The following is a 27232-nucleotide window of genomic DNA, read 5'->3' as shown; positions in this document are numbered from 1 at the left end:
AGGTTTGATATCCACATATCTGAAGGTCTATAGAGTCATTGTATTGACCTCATTGCTATATGCCTATGAAATCTGGATAGTCTACCAGTGCCATGTCAGAAAACTGAATCACTTCCATTTAAATTGTCTTGGAAAGATTCTGAAGATCACCTAGTAGGAGAAGATACTGGACACTGAGGTCCTTTCTTGAGCTAAACTGCCTAGAATTCTAACATTACTGCAGAGAGGGCAACTAAGATAGTCTGGACACATTGTTAGAATGCCAGACTTACACTTGCCAAAAAAAACTATTTTATGGAGAACTCATACAAGGCAAATGCTCACAAGGGGGTCAGAAGAAGTGATACCAAGACACCCTGAAGGTCTCACCGAAGAATTTTAGAATTGATTGTATAGCATGGAAGATACTGTCACAGCATGGCATGCCCTCATTAGTTAGGGTGCTGCACTATAGGAGGAAAGCAGAATTGAAGCAGCCCAAAGAAAATATGACATTCACAAGTTTAGATTACATACCCCAGGTTTCACATGGACTATTTGTGCCCTACCTATGGTAGAGCATTCCAAGTTCATATTGGTCTGATCAGTCATAGTAGGACACACTGTAATTTGTCTCAAATATAGTGACGCCATTTTGGTCTTCTCTGATAACGAAGGACAAGAACCAACCAATGAACCCAATGAGGTAGATAGTCCTACTTTCTCCATTTCCTAGATCTCAGATATGAATTTCAAAAAAATAGGCATACTAATACACAATTGGTCAAACTTCAAATTGGAACAGTTGCTCTAAAAAAATAACATTGAGAAAATTATTGAATTTTTCATACCTTTGGACTTAGTAATCTTTTAATGAGTATAAGCCCCAAGAAGATCAATATGAGAAAGAAACAGTCCCATAATGACCCAAATATTCATGGAAGCACATTTTATAGTAGCAAAAACCTGAAACAAAGGATGGGTCCATCTATTAGAAAAGAATTGATGGAATTGTATCATTGCACCCTTAGGACTGCTACTGAATATTAGGCATTTAGAGAAATATGTGAAGAATTGATGAAAGCAAAAAGAAAAAGAACCAGAAAAACCACACTCATGTGTCTACAAAAATACAAATGATAATTATACTGAAAGGTAAGAAAATTCAGATCAAATGCACTGACCAATATTGGTTCTAGATGATTAATATTAAAACTTTCCCTTTGTAGAAGAATGATGGGCAACAAGTGCAGGGTGCTACCAATGTTGTCCCCAGTCATTTGCTTAGTTTTTCTTTATTTTAAAAAAATATATATTTAATTTTCTATTTAGGGAACAAAACAAAGTAAAAAATGATTGCTCATTGAAGCTGCAAATCTACCATATACAACTTGCTATTCCCTCCAAATATATAACAAAGTATAAACTTCTAATTTCTCCTGTTTTTCCTCCTCTCCCCTATGACTACCATTAGACACAAATAGGTATATATGTAAAATTATTCTATACATACTTCTATTTATCAGTTCTTTCTTTTGATGCATAGTGTAAATAATAGTCAAAATGATTTAGTCACTGAAAGCTGTTCTTATAATATTGCTGCTACTGTGTTCAATGTTCCCTTGATTCTACTTATTCCACTCTTCATTATTTCATGCAAGTCTTCCCATGCCATTCTAAGATCAATGAGCTCATCAATTCTTATAGCACAGAACAATTCCATCACAATCATGCCTCCACAACTTTGTTCAGCCATTTCCCCAAATGATGAGGATCACTGTAATTTACAATTCTTTGAGACCACAAAGAGAGCTACTTTAAATATCCCATTCACATTCAAAGTTATAATCACTATTTATGGATTTTCCTCCATCTAATTTTCACTATTTTTCATCTCAGCCTCTCTTTATATCCTGTCCCTGTTACCTTATCTTCTCCCCCTCCTGCTTGCCATTTCACCTACTTTAGTTTTTCTGAAATGTCATCACTGACCCAGGTTACTTATCAGTGGCCATTGTTTTCTGTCTCACTCTCATGATATCATTACCTGATGATGAACCACAAGGAATTTCCATACCATATCAGATTCATGTGTAATTTTAATTTATGTCTGAGAGATACCATCTAAAAGGAGAGCCTTCAAGACTTCATTTTATTATATGTCAAATATTTTGGGTAAAAATTTTAAAAAATTTTGCAAATCTCTTCTATTTCTTTGGGACAAACATAAAATAGAAATCCAATGTTGAAAGAAGATAAGGAGAAAACAAATTTCTTTCAATCCCAAGCAAGAATCTGGTTTCACCAAGCTCTCAAGGGAATTGTTTGAATTACTTGATTGATTGAAGGACAGGGGAAAAGTGAACTAGTTCAGTGTGAAGTCATAAAAAAAAGAGTTAAATATAGAATGGATGAGATTTTGATTAAAAGTGGAAGAGGAAAACTAGAAATATTAAAGAGGTAGGTGAGGGAGAAAATTAAGGTAAGAATGAGAATAGTTTACAGATGAGAAAGGTTAAGGGGTCAGTAGAATTAAGAGGGGGACTGGAGCTAGAGAACGAGGGAAATCACTTTCAGATAGAGGTTAATTCAGAAACCTATGTGGAAAAGGAGAAAATGAAAAGGGATTTTCACCACAGTATCTAAGCACTCCTTTTTCCTATAAAACAGAAACAGTTTGAATATATTAGGATTACCCCATATTCATTCATATTGACTTAATTAACTACTGGGGGGGTGAATTAAGCGAGTTCTCTGGGGGAATTTACCATCAATGAGCCATTGTCTGGAACATTCGATAAGCATCTACTCATCAGGAGTGTGGATATGCCCACTGGCACCTTATAAAGAGGACAAAAAAGACAATTCTGGATTAGTTTCAAGTTTCTTGGGCTCACTCCAAGTTGTTTTGGTTAGCTGGATTTCTTAGGATGGAATTGTCAAAAACACCCCCTCTATGCCAGATTGCAAAAGAGATAACATTACTGCCACTCTTTCCCCTTCTTTTCCATTTTCCTTTGTACCTGTGATTGAGCCTAGATGACCAAAGAAGAGAGTTTTCAATAACCAGGAACTATTAATGGCCACCATGGGGCAGAAGCACATACTTGCCCACTGCTTTCTCTTCATGTAACCCTAGAGTCTTCAATAGACCCTGACCACACTGTCATTCCTAAACTAAACCCTCCTATGTAGAGAAAGGAGTAACTAAAAGGAAAGGGATTTCTTGACAGTTCCAAGGGCTTTTTCTCAAGAATAATCCCTCACCTAGGATCCTTCAAACACACATGGACCGAAATATAAGTTTTTTGTTGCCCCTACTCAGTTTACTCCAAGAAATCTCCAAATGTGTACCTGTCCAGGTTTCCAAAAAATTGCCAACAAAATCTCTAGCTGCTATACAATCACTCAAGGCAATGCATACATATTAGGTAAATGACTTCCTTCATTTCACTTCCATAGAAAATGCAGAAGGCACAACTAATAGAAACTGAGTGGGGCAGCTAGGTGGTGTAGTAGAGGCAGTTAGGTGGTGTAGTGGATAAAGCACTGGCCCTGGAGTCAGGAGTGCCTGGGTTCAAATCCAGTCTCAGACACTAATAATTACAGTAGAGAGAGGCTTTGGGCAAGCCACTTAACTCCGTTTGCCTTGCAAAAACAAAAACTGAGTAACATACAAATCATTGTAATAACCCATAAACTTTTCTCAGAAAGGAACTGAATTTAGGGCTGCCACTGGGGCAAAATAATTCCAGATTTTTTTGATATGTATTCTTCCCTTAAATCAAACATTCCTTGGAGCTACTAGATGGGGAGTCTCTTATCATCAAATTTGCATTGTTTAAATAACTAATTCACAGTGATAGTGGGAAGCAAAATAAACATTTTAAAAATGACTTTCGTTTTCTTCTCTCAATTTCATGAGCCAAATGGATTATCTTCTTTCTTCAAGGTACACATTGCTCAGGAAATCCTTTTTCTCTGCAGAAGGTCAGATCTTTGAATTCTCAGACTTGGGGTTTCTCTTGAGGCAAATTCCAAGGCTGTTGCCTTCAAAGAGGTCTCCTATTTTTGCTAGAAGGCTAGATTCCTGTGTCACACTGTCTAGGCAATTTCCCTCAAACTAGGAATTAGGAGTTCAGGATGCCATACTAATAGGTACGTGGATTACATGGATAAGAAAATTGTGGGTAAACACATGTAACTTCCAAGCGCTTCCATTCTAAAGAAGTCCTTAACAATTCCTGGGGTCGATGAGCTCTCTTTTGGGGCCTCATAGGCCCCAGTAACTGGATGAAGAAAAAGAGATAAAAGCAAAAAAGATGCTAATTCCTTTTTATGGACCAACCCAGTGAGGTGGCTGTTCAGATTATCAGTCTTTCTGCCATAGGAGTATCAATCAACCAAATGATTTTGGAAGTTGGTTCAGTCAAAGAAATCAATCAAAATTGGTTTTGTTCCCTTTCAAAGTGTTAATGGGCATGTACTCAGTATGCTTATCCAATGTTCCAAACAAATGTTTATTGCTCTACCACCTCATCAAGTTTAACTAATCAAAGCAAATCCCAGAATTATCCCTTTCCAACTATGGACAGTAGAGAGAGGGGGACTTCCTGAAGGGCAGCCTAAAGACTGAGAGTTTAAAGATTTTTATTTCTAATTTCTTAAAGAGAGAGGAGAATTGGTGAACAACCTATCTCCTAAGCCCATGGAAAGGGTTGTTTGGCTTCTACGTAGAATTGGAATAGTAAGAATTGTAGGAGGAAGTATGTAAAACTCTATAGTATAGATTTCACTAGAATGTCAAAGTATTTCACTAAAGACAATCCTAATTCAAAGGAAACTTAACCAAGTGCTTTACAATTCTCATTTTTAAATTTCACTTACCTATTTATAAACTCCTGTACCTTCTTCATTTTCTGTAGGTGAAATAAAGGCTATTCTCTATCTGAGATACAGTCATTCTAGAAGCTGTAAACCCTGATGCCCATTTGTAAGAAACCTAGACACAAGCATACGCATTTGAAAATCCTAGACACCCAATTTTAGAGTTGGAATGAACCTCAACAGCTATTTTGTCCAATTCAAATCTCAAAAACATCCCCACTATCTAAAATTCCTCCTACAGCTTCTGCTTGAATACCACCGCCCCCCCACACACACACACACTGAAAAGGAACCCCTTGTCTCCTAAGACAGGCTATTCTACTTTTAAACAACTAATTATTAAGATGTTTTGGTTTTGGTTTTCCTCTGAAAACAAGCCTAATTTTTTTTCCAACTTTTGCTCAATTTTACCTCTAGTTCTGCCCTCTGGAGCTAAAAAGACCACATCTAGTTCATTTTCTACATGACTTGTCTTTCAAATAGTTGAAGAGAATTATTGTGTCCCCCATGAGTTTTTTCTTGGCAATATACATAAACTCCCCAGTTACTTGAACTACCTCATGATCCTGGGTGTTCTCCAGCTTATCAACATTCTCCTTAGACTAAGACACCCAAAGTAAATACAGTATTCTAAATGTGGCCCAATAAGAGAAAAGTGGAGGGGAACTTTTAGCATGGCTTTTTTCTGGAAGCAATTTCTTTTTTTTTAAGGCAGCTCAAGAAATGAGTAGATTGTCTTTGGTTGCTATATAGCGGCTGACTCATTGAATTTGCAGGTTACTAAAACCCTCTGATCTTTTTCAGGAAACCTCCTGCCTCAACATGCCTGCCCCAACCTGTACTTGCAAAGTTGATATTCTCTTTTATTTTATTTTGTTCAATCCTTTCTGCTTGGTTGTGCCAAGCTCAAATAGAAATGGATTCCTGAAGGCCAGATATTTATTTAGAAAACCACAAAATAATATTAACCTATATTTTTACTTGTTTTGTTAAACATTTCTAAATTACATTTTAATCTAGTTCAGGCTATACTCTGGAGTTTTGTGGGCTGGTTACAAGCTTAAAACTTTTGCTGAATTCTTTTGATATTCTATCATTCACTACATTAGGTATCCTTCTCAGCTGTGTCATCTACTTATATGACAAGTGTCCTCTACTCATCTTTATCCAAGCAATTCATTTTTGCTTGTTTGGTCAGCCTTTTGACTGCAAGTATGGTAGCTATCTATGGACCAATCTAGGCCTCAGTCCGTTTTTGTTTGGCCCATTAGCTAAGAATGGTTTTCACATTTTTAAAATACAATAAAATGTTATGCCTGTACAGATACAGAGACTGCCCAATTTGGCTCCAAAGGCAGCAATTTACCAGCTCCTGCAACTTTTCTCTCTTTCTTCTTTCCACTTGAATCATATGTGATATTTTAAGAAAAGATTTCTGGAATCTGGGTAAAATATAACTGTAGTCTTTCAAGTTTAGTAACTCTGTCCAGAAAAATGGAAATAAGGTTAGCCTGATATGATGTATTATATCCAAAGTATATTGCTTCTATTTCTACAAAGGAGGCTAGATAGGCCAGGGTGGGAGCTGCACTGACCTAGAGGCAGGAATACCCGAGTTCTAATCTAGACTCCAGTACTTACTAGCTGTATAACTCTGAGCAGATCAACTTGATTTCTGTCAACTCAACTCACACATTAAGTATCAAGTGTCTGAGGGCCGATTTGAATTGAGGTCCTCTGACTCCAGGGCTGGGACTCTATCTATACCCACCTAGCTGCCTATAAGCCAAAAGATAAGTGATCCTTTCAAGGTCAGTTCTTGTGTTCAGACCCATGTAAACTTAGGGACTGGGTGACCAAAAACCAGAAGTTATATCATTTGCACACTTGTCATCTATATGCATAAATCTTCTGGGAGTTTTTTGTTTTGTTTTTTAGAGATTCAGGAACATATTCTTCAGCCTCCTACTTCAAAATAATTCTGCTCTAAAGGACTTTTTTTTAAATGGTCATTGCTTTCAGTTGAAAACACAACTCATCAGTGAGTCATTATTAGAGTTGAAAGGAGATGTTGGTGGTTTTTTCTTATTTTTCTGGAAGATTTGAGTTTGAAAGTATCTTCTTCCCTTCTCACCTTTTGTGCCTTCCTCATTAAAGTTTCACTTTGAATTTTTCCTGATACTATGTGATGAACTCAGAGCATGTGATGACTTTTAGCTTGGGATACAGTTCTTTGATTTCGGTGCAAATGATGGGCCAGTTGAGGAAGACTACAAATTTCAGGAAATACACTATTTTCGCATAACTCTGGTCAAACTGCACAACTGTTTTTGAGACAAGTTTTCCATTACTATCACCAGTTTATGAAAAATGAAGAAAAACTATACTGATTTAAAATAGGGGAAGGAAATGATTGGTTGTTGCAGAAAAGTATGACATTCAGAGAAAAATAAGATGCTTTGCATGCAAATATTCCTACTGAAAATGTAATTTCTCAAGGAAATTATACCTCTACTGCCATGTGGCTGAAGATCTAGAATTCACATTTGATTTTTTCTACAACTAGCTAAATTTGAATATTTTAAGATTTTTCATTTGCAATTCAAAAACATGAGATGAGGTAAAACTTGAGTTTAGGCTGTTTATTTCAAAACGAGACTGAAACTACCTTGGAATTTTATTTTTTTCTCTACCAAAAGGTAGGTGTTTTTAATTCTTACTTTCACATTCTGGCCAAAGTCTTTCTTAAAAGACTTTAAAGAATCCTGCAATGTAACAAAGAAAGGTGTGCTTATATTCAGGCCATACCTACTTAACAGAAAATGAAGAGAAGTGAATGAAAAGCTTTTATTAAGTTCTTACTATAAGCACAGATCTGACCATGTGGTTCATATATTTAATCAACTTGTCTCTGTCTCATAGAATTCTCCCACCTTTAAAATTCAGCTCAGATATCATCTCCTTGGAAGTCTTTCCTGATCCCTAAATTCTAATGCTTCCCCTCCCAAATGATTATATATTATATTCATGTGTACATGTATGTGCTTCTTATATTTACATTTATTCTGCACATATTTTTATGTGAACTCATTCTATTAAAATGGTGAAGTAGGATTATTTCATTCTTTGTACTCTCAGTGCCTAGCACTATTTGAAGCATTGTGGATATTAAACACTTATGGATTGATTAACAAATATTGTGATCTTCTGTTAATACTAAACAAAAGCTTAGACAGTCCTGACTTCAAGGAACTTGCATCCTAATGTGAGAGGCAATGAAAAGAGTGCCAATAATTATAAGGGATTGTCAATGATATAGATGAATTCTAGTTATGTGTTATTTTTTCCTTTTGTTTTCTAAATCTCAGATTATTTCACTCTTTAAGTTCTTCTTAGATAACAATTTGTGAGTCAATGAAAGATTGGCATGAAATACTGGAGGGCATGCCAAAGGAGATGTGGACAGTCTATTTCTCTCTATATTTTTAACAAAATGGTGGAACCCAAATGCAATGATTACTCTTATCTCCCTCTCATGGCCAAATATTTTATCTAGGACATTCTTCTCATTATCCCTGAAAATTCTATGAAACAATCAACTTGCAAGCATTTATTAAGTGGTTAAGGGGCCAGGTTTAGAAGAATGCAAATATTAAAGTGAGATAGTCTGTGAGTTTAAAAAAAAGTTCACTTTCTATTTGGGGAAATTATATGTGTTTTTAATTAAGTAGGATATATACAAATTAAACTTAAATGCCAAGCTTTTGCATAAATTGTCCCACTTATCTTGAATAAACCCTCTCCTATTTATTTAAATCCTATAAATTCATTGAGGACACCCTAAATTCTCTGCTCTTCTATAAGATTTTCTTGACTGTCTGATATCACCTCTTATTCAGATGACTTTGGAATCTACAGATAGATTCAGCCTTATTCTACAGTTATCTCTTCCACTTAATGACTTTCCTCATCACAGTTATGACACATTAGGGGTCAGCACAAACAATTTAATGGGAATTTAGGGGTGGAGATTTGTAAAAGCTGCATATTGTACACAAAGACCAGCAAATGATATAGAACCTATAACAAATTGAATTTTACAGTAAGGTAAACACTCCATAAAAGAGAGGAAAAATCAGACTTCTCTGGTACTAAAGAAGGGCCAAAATTTTTATGTGGATTTCCCAGACCCAGAGGCACCTTACCTTGAGGCACTAAGATGTGGAAGGGATTAACTGCATTAAATCTTAATAGATTTGTATTGGACATCTTAACACTGGACTTCTCCCTCTGGATATGCGGCTAGTACCTCAAACTAGAACTCTTCAATCATCTTCCCCACCCCTCTTTGAAAATTCTCTTATTTCTTTGAAAGATCTCACTATCTCAATCTTTCATCTGTGTTCTTAAATTTAAGAGATCTAGCCCCACTTATCACTCAATCATTTGCCAAACCCTCACATGTATTGAATTCATCTCTTTACCCATTCTACCACTCCCTATCAAATTCAGAATCTCATCCATCTCAAAACCTCAGAACCTACTATTAACACCCCCTTAAGATCTTCTCCACCCTTCATAGAGTTGCCAAATAGATTTCCCTGGTATATAGATCTGTACAAATCACTTCTCAAAAATCTTCAGTGGCTCCCTATTGCCTAGAGGATAAATGAATAAATAAAAACTCTTTTAGTCTTGCAATTCCTCCAATAAAATTCTCTTCCAGTGAGTTAATCCAGTGATTAAGGTATGGAGATGAAAGATTGTTAATTCTGGAGATCTATGCCAATGAAGAAAAATGTCTGGTAGTACCTATCTAGCTAAAAGAAACCTTTGACTAAAGGCCCTAAAATAGATTCTCTAGAATAAAGATAAACTTAACTCAGAAAGACTCATCATCCCATCATTAACGGGAGCTGAGTTTTGGAAGGAGTAACTTGAAAAAAAAAATTCCATTGCTATCTTTTGTTTTTCCATCCCCTATATTTTCTGTTTCCATTTTCTTCTCACATTCCCAAAAATATCATCCCTTTTAAAAAATATTTTTCTTTTTTAAAAAAAATAGAGAAATATTAACAAAAAACTAATCAATATATTCAAAGATTAACAAAAACAATATATTAAAAAAATCTGATATTATATGCAATTTCCACATCCATAGACACACACACACACACACACACACACACACACAAACACACACACATGGTCTTACCTTTACAAAAGAGTGGGAAGAGGCATCTTCTCATAAGTCTAGGTTGAGCCGAAGCTGGCTACACTAACCCTTGAATACAACTTAAAAAGGGTTTACAATATGACTTGATGGGCTAGGGGAGAAGGTGTCATGATTATGTTTCCCCTTAATAGCCAATATTTGTTAATGATTTTCTAAAAGATAAATTACATTTCTTTTCACTTTATTTTTTTCAGTAACATGCAAAGTTAGTTTTTTTCCCAAGAATCATATTTTTCATCCATTTTTACAAGAGTTTCATATTTTTCTACCACCCTCTTTTCCCTCCCTCCTCTCCATGGCAGCAAACAATCTGATTAAAGTTGTACACAGATTACATCTTTTTTTAAAGTTAATTTTAATTTTTTAAATTATCAAACATTTAATATTTTTCTCTCCCAACCTTTCCCCATCCATGGAAAGAAAGAAGGAAAGACGAAAGGGAGACAGGAGGGAAGTGAGAATAGGAGGAAAAGAGAAAGAGGGAAGGAAGAAGCCTTGTATCATATATAAATAGTTGAGCAAAACAAATTTCCATGTGAGTCATTTCCCCAGATGCAATATTCATTCAGGATATTTAACCATCATCTCTCCTTCAATGTTCTTCCTCATCAGTGATGAGAGTTCTTGACTTTCAGAACTACTCTTTTTGGTAACATTAATTTTATAGTAGAATTGTTTTCCTGGTACTTCTCATTTCACTATGCATCAGTTCATAGAAATGTTTGCAAATGATTCTGAAACTAATTCTTCATATTTTAGAGACAATAGAATTTTATTACATCCATATACTATAATTTGTTCAGCCATTTGCCAATTTGTGAGCACCCTCTTAATTTCCAATTCTTTGACTCCACATGAAAAAATATCATAAATATTTTTGTGAACATAGAACTTTGCCCTTTGTTCTCTTTAAGATGCAGATGGTTTGAAAAGGTTAAGCCAACACACCTCATACCTTATATCCAAATAAGTTCCATTTTGATAAACAAATCAGAGGAACAAAGAAAAATTGCCCATCAATCTATGAATGGGGAAGAGTTCATGGCCAAATAAGGGATAGAGTGAATCATGTAAGATAAAATGGATAATTTTGATTATATAAAATTTTAAAATGTTTGCATAAATCCAATAAACTGAGTTTATAAAGCAAAGAATTAACTATAAGTTACAAATTATAAATATAATTTCTAATATATGTATTAGAATATTATGTATTAGGATATTTCCAATATATGTATTAGGATAATATATATCTTCCGACTGATAAATTGTCTATGGATATGAAGAGGCATTTTTTTAAGGGAACACACCTAAGCTGTATGGGAAAATGCTCCAAATTAATAACTGAAGAAATGTAAATTAAAACAATTCTGATATTCAACTTCACACCCATCAGACTAGCAAACCTGACAAAAAGAAAAGAAAATGTATATTGGAGGGGTTTTGAGGAAACAGGCACACAGAATTTTGAATTGGTTCAACCATGCTGGAAAGCATAAAAACAATACATAAATGATATATTTATTGTTATATGATATATCAAGTCAGCTATGACAATAGTTGACATTCATATAGCTTTTTAAACTTTAAAAAGCATCTTACCACACTTATTCAAACTTACAAATTCTTTACATGTATATTCTTACAGTGACTAGAATTTAAATTTTATTCCCACATGAATGACAAAAATAAAAATAAAAACAAGAAATTGTCCTTCTTTGCATCCACATTTTATATAAAGAGCATTGATTATTGGAGAAAGTCATCCAAAAATGGTCTAAAATAAAGGATGTCTATTATACCTGCAACAGACCCTAAGGTTGTCTTCTGAAGAAAAGAAATTCATCATTTGCTACCTCATCACATTTTACTATGAATCCCCACACTTCTCCAGTATCCTCCCAAGTGATCCTTACCTACTAACTGGAAACTTCTTCAGGAACCTCTATGCTGGGAATTCCAGAGAACTTCCTTGCGGGTGGGGGGGGGGGGGTGTCTGTCCAACATTTTCCTGGTCCTTGAAAGGTGAGAGTCTTGTGAACTTCCCTCCTCCCACCTTTCTTAGACTTTTTAAAAGGAATCTTTGTAATAACCCTTTATGTGCTAACTCCCTTTAAAGTAGTATCACACCACAAATCCAATAATTTGCCAAATCTTGTTGATTCTATCTCTACATCATCCCTCAGTTCCATTCCCCTCTCTCTACTTAATAATCATCCAAGTTCAGGGTCTTATCATCATTCACTTGGATTTTGTTAATAGATTCCTAGTTGGTCTCCCTTCCTTCAATCTCTTTCCTCTCTAAATCATATTCCATATTTCTGCCAAAGTGATATTACTTCAACACAAGTCTGAAATCTGTCATCCTTCTATTCATACTCCAGTGGCTTCTTATTACCTCTAGAACTATTGCCTTTTGTTTAGCATTTAAGACATTTCATTACTCTCAGCTTCCTGGGATTTTTCCAAACTGCTCCCTTCCATAGGCTCCAAGGTTCAGTCACATTGGCCCATTTCCTGATCCTCACACATGATACTCCATCTTCTATCTCCTTGCTTATTCATAAACCAAACTTCATGCCTATGATGTTCTTCCTCTTTACCTTTGCCTCTTATAATCCCTAGCTTTCTTCAAAATTTAGGTCAAATTACATCTGATACAGGATCTTAATTGCTGGTGCCTTTATCCCCCACAAATTACTGTTTATTTATTACATATATGTGTGTGGGTAGAGGTGTGAGTGTCTGCACAGTACATGCTACTCGCACATAGAATATAGCTCCTTAAAGGTAGGGACCCTATGCCAAGCATATAGATGTATAATATGTAGTTTTTTTTCTCATTTTATAGGTGGGGAAAGTGGGGTCAACTATTTAAATAGTTCATTCAGGGTCTCAGAATTATTAAGAAGCTGAGGCAAGATCTTCCTATCTCTAAGAGTAGAATGCTTAACCTAATAAACTATATTACCAAGTTTAGAGATAATACAAAGCTAGAATTGATAGCTAAGATGATAGAGGATTCAAGAGTTAAAAAGGACTTGACAGGCTTAGAACACTGGTATCCAAACTGAATTTAATTGGGATTAATATGATACCTAACTCTTGGATTCACAAATCAACTTCACAAACACCAAATAAAAGAGGAGTGATTACACAGAAATACTACTGAAAAATAAACTAGATATTTGAGAGACTTGGACTCCACAAGTCAACTGTGTTTCTAGGGCAACCAAAAAAACCAACCATATTGAGAGGTGAAGCTTCTAGAAACATAAAAGTGATACTCAATTTTATCTTGGTCATTCCTTGTTTGGAGTGTTTTATCTTAATACACTGGCTACCATATTTTAAAAAGTGATAATTCTAAATAATTTTAAACAGTAAGAAAGAAACTAGAATCATGAAGAAAAGTTCATACCATATGAGATTCAGATAAGAAACTGGTGATATTTAGTCTGTAGAAGACATGTGAAATATAAAAACTGTCTTTAGGTTATCTAAAATTTTATCAGATAAAAGGGAAAATCAGTGTTGTGTCTGAATCTAGGGGTCACATAATGGGTAGACAGAGAAGCATTTTAGACTTGATGAAAGAGGAAAAACTTCCTAACAATTTGAGCCTTCTCAAAATCAAATGAGCTCCTTTCAGAGGCTACAGGATATTTTCAAATAAATGTTGGACAACCACTTATGAAGTATCTTATGAAAGGGTTATTGTTTTAGGGCTGGACTAGGTGATTTTGAGATTCTTATGACTAAGAGTCAATGATTCTGTGAGTTTCCACATCAAAATTCCTGAAGTAAAGAATTAAGTTAGTGAATGTGACAGTTAAAACTTTCTGTCTGGATTCCCTTAAAAAAGTATCTATTAGCCATAGAAGTGTTCCATTTTCATTTCATATTACCCTTCCCACTCTCCTTTGTATATTTTGTATTTAAGGTTTGGTTTCTGTCCTCATCTCAGTTCTTCAGACTCTCTCTCTCTTCCTTTAAAACTCAGTTGTCACTTCTTTCATGGATTCTACCCTAATTCTGTCCATCAAAAGCACATCCCTCTGATAATTTTCCTGGAGCACTTTGTTCAAGTGCTTTTGCTAGCTCTATCTCATATCATAGTTTGTGTATATATGTCATATCCATCACACTTCCTTAAGGTGTGGACTCTGTCAAATGTAAATTTTTTAAAATTTTTATTTATTTAAGGCAATGGAATTAAGTGACTTGCACAAGGTCACACAGCTAGATAATCATCAAGCATCTGAGGTCAGATTTGAATTCAGTTCCTCCTGACTCCAGGGTCAGTGCTCTATCTACTGCACCACCTAGCTGCCCCCCCACACACACCAAATGTAAATTTTTAAAAGGGCAGCTGAGAAAAGAAATTGTGGCACAGTGAAAAATGTACTGACCTTAGATTTGTAGGACCCAAGTACTGGATTTTTGTGGAACTAAGGTCTTTAAACTCCCTTCCTCTTAAAAACATCCATGTGATGCCATGAATAGAATGTTGGACATAGAGACAGAAGAATTTAGTTCAAATCTTGTCTGTAAATCTTACTTAATTTTATTATTTTTTTAGGTTTTTGCAAGATATTGGGGTTAAGTGGCTTGCCCAAGGTCACACAGCTAGGTACTTAACTTTAGAATCCTGGGAAAGTCATTTGATTCTCAGCCTCATTGTCCCCCTCTATAAAATGGGAATGATATTAATAGTATTCATTTCATTCAAATGCCATAATGTATGTAATATGCTTTGTAAACCTTTAAGTACTGTTAAAAAGTTAGCTATGACTATGAATTATATGATTGTTGTATCCCTAGCATCTACTATAATGTTAATAATAATAATATTCATTCATACATAGCTATTTGTTATATTTTTATAATTAAATGCATTCTTAATGTTCATACCATGAGATTTCCACAGTGAGAAATTGTTTTTATAAATCTTATTGCAGCTTACTCCTCATATTGCTTGCAGTGTTTCTTAGCATTCCTTAGCCACCATAACTCATTTTGAGATTTAGTGCTCCTGCCATTTCTTATAGGACTCTACCACATGAGAAGTCACAGAACTTGAAACATTTAGCTCATCTCTCTCTCTCCACTGCAAGCTTTCCTTAGCTCTCTCAGAATCTAATGGCTCTTAATCCAAAAATCCCTTAAAAGTCAAAGATTTGAGTACCTATCTATTGACCTAGGACTTACTCTGTATTGATTCTGGTATGACAGGTACTATCCTGTTGTCTATGACATTTTTTTTAATGTTCTGATAACATTTCAGTCTTTATTTTATGATTTTAAAAACAGTATCCTAAAAAACATGGGAAGATTTATATGAACTCATGCAAAGTGAAGTGAGCAGAACCAAGAGAACATTGAACACAGTAGCAGCAATATCATAAGTATGATGAACTTAGCCACTGTGATCAAGACAATGATCCAAGACAATTCCAAGAGACCCATGATGGAAGATGCTAAATAACTTCAGAGAGAAAATTGATTAACTTTGAATGCAGATTGACATGTTTTTTTAACTTTTTAAAATTTATTTTATTTTTTTTTCTTCAGTTGATATGAAAATGTTTTGCATGATCTCACAGGTATAATCAATATCAAATTGCTTGACTTCTCAAAAGAGAGGGGAAGGATTCAAGGAAGGTAAAGAATTTGGAACTCAAAAATATTTTTGATGGTTATTACAATATGTTTATATGCAATTGAGAAACATTTAATAAAATAAATTTTAAAATCATTTAAATAGTATTCTGAAAGGGGGTACACAGATTTCATCATAGTGTCAAAGTTATCACCACAAAAAAAAGAAAACCTTGATGAGATCGAGAGAAGTGGGACTGAATTTGGTAAACTGGTTCACAGTATATTCTATCTCTATTTTTTCCCATTTATAGGAAAAGGTAGATGAAATGACCATTTCCATGTAGATGTGGTATGTGTGGGTATGGGATAGACAACTCTGTCCTGTATTACAAGCAACTGCATCTTCAGAATTACTTAGATGAGCAGCACTGTGCTCAACAGACACCTGGCCAATTAGAAGTCATCATCTTTCACAGATGCAGTATAGGGCACATGGAAGTGAGTGCTATATGTATTTTTTTTAAAGTTTTATTTTAGTTTCAAATTCTCTTCTTCCCTTCCTTCCCCTCCTCTAGTCACTGAAAAGACAAGAAATGCCATTTTACAGATGAAATCATGCAAAACATTTCTACATTTGTCTTCTTACAAAAAATAAAACAAAACAAGAACAATTAAGAGGTAGAAAAAATGTTTCATTTTGCCCTCAGAGTCTGTTAATTCTCCATCTGGAAGTAGGGATTATTTTTCATCATGAGTCCTTAGGAATTGTCTTAGCTCATTGTATTGATCAAAATTTCAAAGTTTTTCACAGTTATCATTACAATGTTGTTTACTTTTACTTTTATTTAAAAGAATAACTGACTTAATAATATAGTACTCTTATTTATATCTAAGGAGAACTCAAAAGCTTTAAGAAATCCCAAAGTTCTAATCTAAACTTATTTTCATACATGAGAAATCTATGATGCAAAAAAGTTAAATGATTTGCCCAAGGTCATATAATTGACAGTAGAGGTAGGACTAGAAACAAAAAAGAGGTTCAGGGTTCTTTCCCCATAATATAAAAAAAAAAAAGCTGTCTCTATTCCAGTGTTCTCCCTAGCATGCAATTTTTCATTACAAGAGTATGTGCATCTAGGGGGATAGGGTAGAGGCTTTAAATCACATACCCTATGCCCCAACATGCACACACTCTTGCAACGAAAAGTTGCATGCTAGGGAGAACATTGGACTACAGAAAAAGTGAAATCACAGGAGAAGAATCAGCGTTTCTTCCCTGAGAATAATCAAAAACTTAATTTAATCCTTGAAAGCAATCCAGAATTTTTCTGCTCAGCAACTCTTCCCTAATCCACAAAGCTATAGCAGCCTTAGAGAATCTTGTCACTATTATTTAATTCAACTGAACCGACTACCCTTCTGTGAACCATGGGATTTCCTTACATCCATGTATCATTTTAGCTTAATATGGCTAGAGAAAAGGTAGGAAAGAACCTAACAAAAATCCCTAATGTTTTTTAGTAGACATTCTAATTCTTCTCAGGTATCCCAGAAACTTAATTATCTATTCCACCTACTCCACAGTGCCTCTTTTCAAGGGTCAGACTTCAAGGTTTATTCTCCATAACAGCAGAAAAGTAGAATCTCACTTCTTTATTGACATACAGTGATTAAAATTCCCTCTTGCTTCCCACCCCTCCAAAATAAAAAACATTGTGTATCTTCACATCCACCTTTTGCATAAAGACAATTGATTTTTGGAGAAAGCCATCCAAAAAATGATCAAGAATGTTATATGTCATGTCCATCATATCTGTAAAAGATCACAGGGTATGCTGGGAAAGAAATTCATCCATCTTTTTGTTACAATCCATTGTAAAACACACACACACACACACACACACACACACACAAACACAGACTACCCTCCCAACATATCCTCTAATCTTACCTACCAACTGGAAGCTTCTCGAGGAGTCTATATGCTTGGGGATCCTGGTAAGCTTCTTTGCCTGTAGAATTTCTGTCCAATCTCGTTGGTTATGGAAAGGACAGTGCTCCCAGGACTTTTTGGACATAGATCTGGCTCTGGCTCTGGGGCTTGTTGGATAAAGATAAAGCAGAAATTAAATCAAGTAAGGGAAAGGAAGAAAAACAAATAAAAAAAATCTTGCCCTTAAAATAATCCAGACCCAGATTGGGCAAGGGGAAGCATCTTTGTATACTCACTCCAAAGGTTTGATGAATCTGGACAGAGTTGTGGACTCTCCAGGGAATGTCTTGACTGCTGGTGAAGCAGACAGTTCTTCATAAAAGCAGCCTGCTGCTGCTTAAAGTAGAGACGCTAAGGAATATGGGAGTGAGGTGGTGAGTTCTTTACATTCTGCCCTCCTCATCTGCCCAGATTGACATCCCTTTGATCCCAATTTATCTCTGGCAGATTTCTTCACCCCCTCCTACTTCTCCATGAACTAAATAGACAAAACCTCAATAAACCTACTTCATGACCCAGACGGATAGCAGCCTCTGTAAAACGATGCCGTTCTAGCTCAAAGTTAGCCTGCTGTTGAGTGAACAATGCTTTGGCCTCCTGAAGCTGCAGTTGCTCTTCTAAGAAATAGGAGCCTGTGATGTCTTGGGGAAGTTCCTCTGCTTGGCTGACCTGGTCCTGCAGAAAGAAGAGAAAGGAATGGATATGGCCTCCTCTGGTCATATGCACAGGCTTCAGCTGTCAAGTCTTCTCTCAGCTCACCTGGAAGCACTGTTGTTGCCACACAATCAGGTCCCGGCTCTGTTGAATCTCCTCCCGCAGCTGAGCCAGTTCTTTATCCTGATCTGTGATGATACTCATGGGGTCCCTGCAGAGATATTCTTCTGGGGCTGGGAAAAGGAGGTACCCTGAGGCACTAGAGAAGCTCTCAGTTCACTAATCACATCATCAGGGTTGGGACACTGGAGGCAGGAGCATTGGCATCTCTGACATGTACTATGGGCTGACATGTACTGTGACATGAACCTTGGGCTAATCACTCCCTGGACCCCCTCCCTGGGCCTCATTTTCTTCAACTATAAAGTGAGGGAGTTGCGCTGAATGATTCCTGAGGACCCTTCTGGATTAATCTTATAAATAGAAAAAGAATGAACCTACCATACCCTTTACCCCATAATTATGTGGTCCTTCAAGTCAGGAAGACCCTACCATTTCCCTTCAGGTTTTCCACCTCCTTCTTGAGGGAATTCCAGTGTTCCCAAATTATGTCACCATTATCAACTGAAGATACTTCTTCATCATCATCACCCTAAAACAGTAGAAAAGGGAAGAGGGAAACTAGAAGAAAAGCAGATTGCATCCTAAACGACGTCCAACCTGGTGTCTCTTTGGAAACCTTTGGCAGAAGTCCTCTAAAACAATCACTAGGTGCCAAGGAACCAAGGAATGTCAACACAGAAATACCCATGAAAGAGTGTCTAATCTGAGAGCTGCCCAAACAATCTCTGCCCTTCACCCTCAGCTTCCCTTCCTCAAGGATGCTCACAGAAGGGTTACTCTGGGTGAAGTTCAGCAGCCTGGTCACCTCCCTATCCAGCTGACCTAATAACTGCTTCAGCTTTTTATTCTCCTGGGAAATGTCTGCCATTTGGTGTTCTAGGTTTGCCACCACAGTCCGGAATAGTTCTTCCTTCCTACAAGATGGAAAGAAAGGATAAGAGTGAACTATAAAATGGGGTAAGGAGGAGGAATAACTACATCTACCTTGTAGATTGTTATGAAGATCAAATGAGATGAAAGTAAAGTGCTTTGCAAGTTTTAGATAATCACTAGTGATTGTAAGAGAAAGGGACACCCACTCCATCATCTTACTATTTCTAGTTCCCTCAGAGTCCTTCCTGGGTCCCTTACTTGTTATCAGTCTTGCCTGTCCTCCACAGGCCCCTCTTCCGATCCATCCGACTCAAGGTATTGAGAATGTCAATAGCTAATGTAACAAGCAAAAAGAGAACATGGGAGAATGGTGAATGATATCCTTCTCTAAACCCCCCCCCCCAATTGAGGATCAGGAATTGTTAATACTTTATAGCTTACACCTGATTAGGCAGGTAAAGCATTTACATCAAAGCTAAGGAGACCCAAGTTTAATGACATACACTAGCAGTGCGATCCTAGTCAAGTCCTATAACTTCTAAATCCCCTAAGCAACTCTTTAAGATCATGAGCTATCCAGAAGTAGAGAGAGAGATCCTTATTGAAATCACACAAGTAGACCCTCCCAACCCCTGAATGTTGATAGAAAGCCATTACTCTCTAGAGTAAATGGAAAAGGTCTGTTTTACCTCTAACTGTGCCCATGGAGCCTTAGTCCCTTTTTTTCCCTAGGCCAGGACCTTCTCCAGTCCAATCCCTGTTCCTTCCTCAACTTACAAGGCTTTTTGCGCCATTCTCCAGATAGCTGGACTTTCTCCTTGAGCTTCCGGAACTCTTGTTCTTTCTTCTTCAGCTCATGGTCATACAGTGTTCTTCGAGTGGTCAACAACACTTGTAACCTTTTCACCTGGAGAGGAGAGGTCATGACAAGCCACAGCATGAAGAAGAAAAAGCAATTTCCTCCCTCCAGGTTTAGATGAAAACAATGGGGTGAGAGTGAGGGGGTGGCTTCTCTCTCCACTTGCCTCAACCTCAGATCAAGTCCTGATCTCATACCTCTTCCTGTTCCTTGTTCAATTCATCTTGCAGTCTTTGATTTTGGTCCTGTAGTTCCTGCTCTCTGGCCTCCACAGCAGTGATCTTCTGCTTACATATTTCCACCTGGGCCTGGATCCAGGTAGAGAAAAGACTGTTCTTTCTCTTCTCTGTCCTGGGTGAACAACCTCAATCTCCTATTCTTCAACACAGGCAAGACCCTGCATCTTTGAGAAACCAGAGAACAAAGGAACTCCACCCCTAGTCATCCCTGGTACACCTAAATGGAAGTTAATTTTTGCTAGAGGGGGAAGTGGAGGTTCTATTCAGTTTTTCCTTAAGCCCTCTCCACTTTTCTCTGACCCCCACAGAAATAGAGAATAGATATTCTCCACACTTAAGAGTAATTAGCCCTCAATGAGAGTGGTTTCTATTATTTTATTTATTTAATTTTATTTTTTAAGTTTTTGCAAGGCAATGAGGTTAAGTGGCTTGCCCGAGGCCACACAGCTAGGTAATTATTAAGTGTCTGAGGTGAGATTTGAACTCAGGTACTCTTGACTCCAGGGCCGGTGCTCTATCCACTGTGCCACCTAGCTGCCCCATTTTCTATTCTTTTAAGAAAAGTTTGGGGTTTTTCCTCCTTCCCTGGGCTATTTTGTGTAAGTTCTTCAAGATTGGAAGCTCTTCAGCCATCCTGGAAGAAACCTAGAGAGAGTTATATAGCATTTGAGTGGAGGGAGGGAATTAAGGGAGGAGTTAGAGCAGGAATGTAATTTACATAGTATTTTAAGGTTTGCAAAACTCTTTATAAATATTGTCAAATTTTATTATGACAGCAACCATGAGAGGGGGATGCCATTATTGTCCCTATTTTGCAAAGGAAACAGTGATTAAGTGACTTATTTAGGGTTCTTCAATCTGAGGTCAGATTTTAATCTTGATCATCCTGACCTTTATAATGTCCACCTGCTTGATATTAGTGCCCCATAATTCATTTTGTAGTAAAGAATTTAGGATTTTCAAGGTCATATGGGAAAAATTTGACTAAAATTGATCCTTTTCAATCCTAAAACATTTCTCCATTACTTTATTCCCTTCTCCCCAATTCTCATCATGATAATTTACAAGTTTTCATCTGCATTAATTTTCTAATTTATTTTATATCTAATTCCTACATAAAGAAATCAAAAATAGTACTTTTTTAATATAGGCAAAGTTACTTGCCCTTTCAAAAATACTAACATTATCTACCTTCCTGTCCTTCTGATAAACTAATATGTAGATTTGGAAGACCTCAAAAGCCATCTAATCCAAATGAAGAAAGAAAATGAAACTCAGGGATTTGACTAGCTCCCAAGACAGTGCTCTCCAGAAGCAAACCTTCAATTTTTTTTCTGAACCATTTTAGTGTCCCAAGTCACCTGCATGGGTCTCACCCAATTACCCAGGGACAGACTGACCTAGGACCTTGTTCTCCTTTTCTCATTCTCACCTGGAGTTGACTTTGTCGACCTCGAAGGAAATCCAAATCTCCAGCCCTCTTCAATTTTTCTTTGTCCATGTTGTAGTAGTTCAGCTGGTCTCTATGGAACTGTAGAATGGTCTAGGAAAGAAGGGAGAATCCCAGGAGGTGCCCTTTTGGCTAACAGGGGGAAGGTCCTCCAAAAATGAGCAATAGAGGAATCTTTAGTTCCAGTCAAGAGACAAACCTTAAGGCTAGAATGAGCTAATATCTATAATAGGACCTCAGAAGGGTGAGGAGGTAACTAAGCAACAGAAGATCTGGGAAACACCCTCACAATCAATCCTCTTACCTCATAGAAAGAAGTATAAAACCCCTCCAACCCTAAGTTGCAGGACAGGGGATTCCAAAGGTATGCATTGGATGCTGCTGAAGAATCCCCAGAACAATTTTTGAGGAAGGCCCAGGTATCTTTGGATTCTGGATGAGAATTGAGAACAAAGATAGGTAGAGTTAAAATGATGGTGTACAATAGGTACAGTGGGTACAATGCTGAAGGAGTAAAGGAACAATTTCAGTTCCTATACGGGTTGGAGGGGTCTGGGGAAGGCCCAGGATGTGTAGAGGGGGAAGTAAAGGAATAAAATGGCTCCAATAGCTAAAAATTTCCCTGAACATTACCAGAAGATAAAGTCATACCTTTCTGAGGATCCATGATGTTGATGGAAGTCAAAAGGAACAGACAAAGAATACCAAAGGAAGGTTCAAATCTCTGTAAATCAGGCAAAAGTCACAGGAGCTAGAAACTGCTCAGAAATTACTTTATCCACATTTACATTCCATTCCATTCCCTCCCCTGTAAGCTCTTCAAATCTCTAACTTTTCTCTCACTTCCAAGTTACTTTATATCCAATTTAACTCAATAGCAAAACTTTGACTAAACTCTTACCCCCAATTCAGTCAACACCTGAAAGCATTATTGCCCAGATCTAACTCATTTAAGACCCACCTGCCTCTTCCATTGGCCACCTTCCTACAGGTAAGAGTAAGTTTGACCAACCAACTCCCAGAATGAAAGGTATAGAAGGAAGTAGAAGAGAAAAGCAGCTGGCAGAGGAGTAATGGGGGAAGAAGTTTAACTCATTCCCCTTCTTCAAGGAAAATAAGATCTCTGGACTCATAAAATCATAGAATGACTAGCAGCAACTCAAGAGGTAATTCATTCTAATTCTCTCATTTGATAGATTTATTCATTCTCAATCAATTTGTTAGTAACATAGTACATATAAAGCATTGCTCTGGGTGCTGAAGAAGATACCAAGGAGGAGGAGGAAGGAAGGAAGGAAAGGAGGAAGGGAGGGGAGGATGGAGAAAGGGGGAAGGAAAGAAGGAAGGAAGGAAAGGGAGAGGAGGGAAGGGACAGGTAGAGGAAAGAAGAAGGAGGGAGGGAAGGGAGGCAAGGGGAAGGAGGGAAAGGTAAGGAGAAAAGGAAAGGAAGAAAGATGAGAAGGAAATAGGGAAGAAGAGAGTGAAGGAAGGAAAAAGAAGGGGAAGGAGGAGGGAGGGAATGGGGAAGGGAAGGGAAAAAATCTCTGATTTCAAGGACTTTGCAGCCTGGGTTTGGAGGATATGATGCAATTTTCACCCATTCATCATCCACTCATCACCCACTCACTCTTGAAACCTTTTTGTTCTAGTTTCCTCTATTATCATAGATAAGTTACTTTGGAAGTCAGCAATAACCTACTTTACAAATCCAATTCTTGGTGCTCTGCCTTTTGTCTCTTCAGCATGGAATACTATGCTTTCTCTGGTTCCCAGGGTACCATTTTCTTCATTTTTCTTACCCTACTTCTCTAAACACTTTAATACCTTCCACTGGTCCTCTCCATCTTTCCAAATGAATTTGAATGAAGATACAAAGAACAGAGATAGACTTACTGGACCTTCATTAAGTACCTGCAATTTTTCAAACACTGCTAAGAACTGGGGATACAAATACAAGTAAGCAAAATAGATATTGCCCTCAAGGAGCTTACATTCTAAAAGAGCTAATAGGAATGGGGCAGCAAGGTGGGACAGTGAATAGAGACACCTAGAGTGTCTTTTAATCCTATTTATCTCAGTTTCCTCATCTGTAAAATGAGCTGGAGAAGGAAATAACAAACCACTCCAGTATCTCTGTCAAGAAAACCCCAAATAAAGTTGTGGAGAGTCAGAGACAACTGAAAAGACCAAACAACAAGAAGCTGGAAAGAGGTGAGGAGAAGTTGTATCAAAAGAAAATGTTAAAACTTGTCAGAGCAGTGGGGGATGGAAGTGGAGAGAATGGAGTTCAGTGACAATGATGTGAGATGCTGGGAAGTTTTGTCCCCAACCCCATTCTCTCTATGCTTTTTCCTTTGACAAGCTCATCCATTCCCAATTTCAATTATCCTGGCAACACAGAGAGTACCCAAATCTGTATTTCAAGCTCTGAACTATCTTCTAAGGTTTCAAACTGCTTAGAGGATATACCTGTTCCTCTGGAACCTCAAAATGTTCAAAAGTGAATTTATTCTTTTCCTTTTCTTTTCCCCTAAAAAAAATCATTCTACCTTTTATATTTCCCTATTTCTGTCAAAGGCATCCCAATTCACACCTCGGGGTTTAAGTTTCCTAACTTTTAATTCTCCACTCTCAGTTTTCATATTAAATCAGTTACCAATCCTGTAGATTGTACCCCTGGATATTTCTCAGGAAGCATCCTCACATCTCCAGTCCCATGGCCTTGGTAAGAAAAAGCCCTCATGACTATCTATTATTTTCTTACTCAAAATCCTTTAGAGCTTTCATAATGTCTCCTGAATAAAGTTTGAGCTTCTGAGTTTAACATTCAAAGTCCTCCACAATTTAGTAGTTCAGCCACACATTCCAATTTGTGTATCTTTTTATGCATGTTTCCAACAAGTCCTTTAAGTTATCAATGCTATATTAATAGGATATTGATAGGAGAATGTCCTACAAGAATATATGGGGAAATTTTTTAATTGTAACTTTTCCTATTATACTATTTCATTATATGACTTTGCTTTGAACAAATTGTGTCCTCTTTCTAAAGTATTTCAAAAGTATATATTTAGAAATTATATATGAGAATGTTATAATGATGTTGATAATAATAAGAAAACTAATAACATTAATATAGTACTTACTATATGCCAGAAACTATGCTAAGTGCTTTACAATTATTAGCTAATTTTGTTTTTGATTTTGCAAGTCAATGGGGTTGTGACTTGTCCAAAATCACACACCTAGGTAATTATTATGTATCTGAGGTCAGATTTGCACTCAGGTCCTCCTGACTCCAGGACCAGTGCTCTTCACTGCACCACCTAGTTGCCCAATTATTAACTAATTTAATTCTTATAATAACCCTGGGGGGGGGTAGGTGCTATTATTATCTTCAGTTTATAGATAAGGAAATTGAGACAAACAGAAGTTAAATGACTTGCCCAGAGTTACACAACTAGCATGTGTCCAAGATCAAACTTGAACTCGGATCCTTCTGACTCCTGGCTCAACACTCTATCCACATTGCCACCCCATTGCCTCAACAACAAAAAAACAACAAAAGTAAATACATTTGGGGGATTTTCTTGAATGTAAGGTTCCTGTTTTTGAAGGTCCTATTATACCTTGGGTATTGCCCTCATTTGTTACCTAACATTGACAATAACCAATTTCCAGGTGTGTCCAGAGTTAAGGTAGAAGTAGAGAATGTCAGAGGACAGTAATAGAACCTTGAGTCCATGAAGGAAATGGACATTTTTAGCCTGAAGAAGACTCAAGGAGTATATGATGGCGGTCTTCAAAGATATGAATGGCTGTCAAGTGGGCCAGGGATCAGAATTGTTCTGTTTGGTCCCAGGGGACAGAATCAATAGAAGATCAGAAGTAGAGAGAGGTCACTTTAGAATGGGTGTCAGGAAAAATCAAAATTAAAATCTTCTTAAAACTTAAGAGATGTCCAGTCTCTTATCTTAAGAGTGTCCCATCTTTGGAAGTCTTCAAACAAAGAATCATCTCTTGCATATAGGTTGAACTAGAGAGCCACTAAGGTCCCTTCAACCTTTCACCACCCATTGTTCCATGAGTTGCATAAGATAGGATGGAATCTTTCAGGAGGACTGATTGAGGAGGTGATGTGTGAAAATGCTAGCCTTGGTTGGGTTTTCTCTTTGCTTCTTTTTTAGCTCTTTGTGGGAGGTGGACAGAAATCAATATTGTCATAGGGCATGGGACCAAAGGTCATTAAATCGGCAGGGTGCTTTAAGAAGCTATAGAACAAGTTCATCCTGTTGAATGGTTGCAAGTTGCTTTCAGACCTTGTTATTTAGCCTTTGAATCAGAGCTCAGGTCAGGCAAATGATCTTTTGTGTTGCAAAGGAATGAAAGAAAAAGCATACAAACTAGTATTTCTATAATAGGACCTAGTAGGCAAACTTTAGAGAAAAGGGGCAGCAAGATGGGAACAAGCTAAAGGGTCAGAAATATGTCCTTTCTTCACATTAAGAAAATAAGAATCAATTCATTTTGCAGAAAGAAGTTCAAGAGGGAGAAAATAATCTAACCTTGCAATCCAGCCTATATGAAAAATCTCTCTCTTCCTAGTTTGTGAATTCATCAGGCAAATTAATGACAAATGCACAAATTATTATACAAGTCGAATAAGTAGTTCACTCTAATTACCCACAAAAGCTACCTCTCTGGATCCAAGCAGCACCAACACCCCATCCCTTGTTATAAAACTAGGGATAGATGAACTTTTGCTATTTCTTCCCAGTGATATATACATATATATATGTATATATATATATATATATATGTATATATATATGCATATAAATATGTATATGTGTGTGTTTTCAATCCTGTCTTTTATTTACAAGAGAATTTTTTTTCTATCCCTTTTCTCAAATAATGGGAAAATATTCTCATAAATAAGGAATGATTATATGTAGTTGGGGATCTATTTGTTGAATAGCTGTGGCTAGACATAAAAGGGAGTACTTTCCTCTCTGACAACAGTGTTGACTAAGATATTGCAATTAGGTGGTACAGTGGATGGAGCCTAGGATCAGATCTGAGTTCAAACTTGACCTCCGACACTTAACTGCAGGTAAGTTACTTATAAGCCTGTTTACCTCAGTTTACTCATCTATAAAATGAGCTAGCAAAGGAAATGGCAAACCACTCTCATATCACAAAAAGAGTCAGGAAAAATTGACCATGACTGAAAAATAGCTAATCAAGCAACAACATGTGAAGGAAACCACTGGGAAAGAGCAATGGTCCTAGAATCCTAGGCTCAAATTCTACCTCAGTGTTTCCAAAATGTTCC

At 36.8% G+C, this 27232-nt stretch overlaps 1 protein-coding gene and 1 long non-coding RNA gene across 7 annotated transcripts in view; one reads left to right on the top strand and one right to left on the bottom strand.

The window, feature by feature from the left end:
• Positions 1 to 22139, bottom strand: part of LOC141516102 (afadin- and alpha-actinin-binding protein-like) — a 59899-nt gene extending 37760 nt beyond the window's left edge. Inside the window, exons 1-11 of one of the 5 annotated variants that reach the window (XM_074227398.1) lie at positions 21880 to 22139; positions 20406 to 20516; positions 20127 to 20256; positions 19608 to 19683; positions 19243 to 19390; positions 18906 to 19005; positions 18459 to 18586; positions 18207 to 18374; positions 17936 to 18050; positions 17658 to 17806; positions 17345 to 17541 (exon numbers count right to left, since the gene is read on the bottom strand). In XM_074227398.1, coding sequence (XP_074083499.1) covers positions 17685 to 17806; positions 17936 to 18050; positions 18207 to 18374; positions 18459 to 18586; positions 18906 to 19005; positions 19243 to 19390; positions 19608 to 19683; positions 20127 to 20256; positions 20406 to 20516; positions 21880 to 21948 — 1167 coding nt within the window. In that variant the 5' untranslated portion in view covers positions 21949 to 22139 and the 3' untranslated portion in view covers positions 17345 to 17541; positions 17658 to 17684. Of the gene's footprint in view, positions 1 to 17344; positions 17542 to 17657; positions 17807 to 17935; positions 18051 to 18206; positions 18375 to 18458; positions 18587 to 18905; positions 19006 to 19242; positions 19391 to 19607; positions 19684 to 20126; positions 20257 to 20405; positions 20517 to 21879 lie in introns of those variants that run through there. The other 4 variants (XM_074227399.1, XM_074227400.1, XM_074227401.1 and 1 more) reach the window with 4 other exon arrangements.
• Positions 22140 to 22237: 98 nt separating this feature from the next.
• The window catches only part of LOC141516101 (uncharacterized), a 32562-nt gene continuing 27567 nt past the window's right edge, over positions 22238 to 27232 (top strand). For both annotated transcript variants that reach the window (XR_012476612.1, XR_012476613.1), the window contains exons 1-2: positions 22238 to 22316; positions 22889 to 23063. This is a non-coding gene — a long non-coding RNA (uncharacterized LOC141516101). The remainder of the gene's footprint in view (positions 22317 to 22888; positions 23064 to 27232) is intronic.

This window comes from Macrotis lagotis, chromosome 3 (genome assembly GCF_037893015.1).
Source record: "Macrotis lagotis isolate mMagLag1 chromosome 3, bilby.v1.9.chrom.fasta, whole genome shotgun sequence".
NCBI classification, from domain to species: domain Eukaryota; kingdom Metazoa; phylum Chordata; class Mammalia; order Peramelemorphia; family Peramelidae; genus Macrotis; species Macrotis lagotis.
This window is presented reverse-complemented; position numbering and strand designations above follow the sequence as displayed.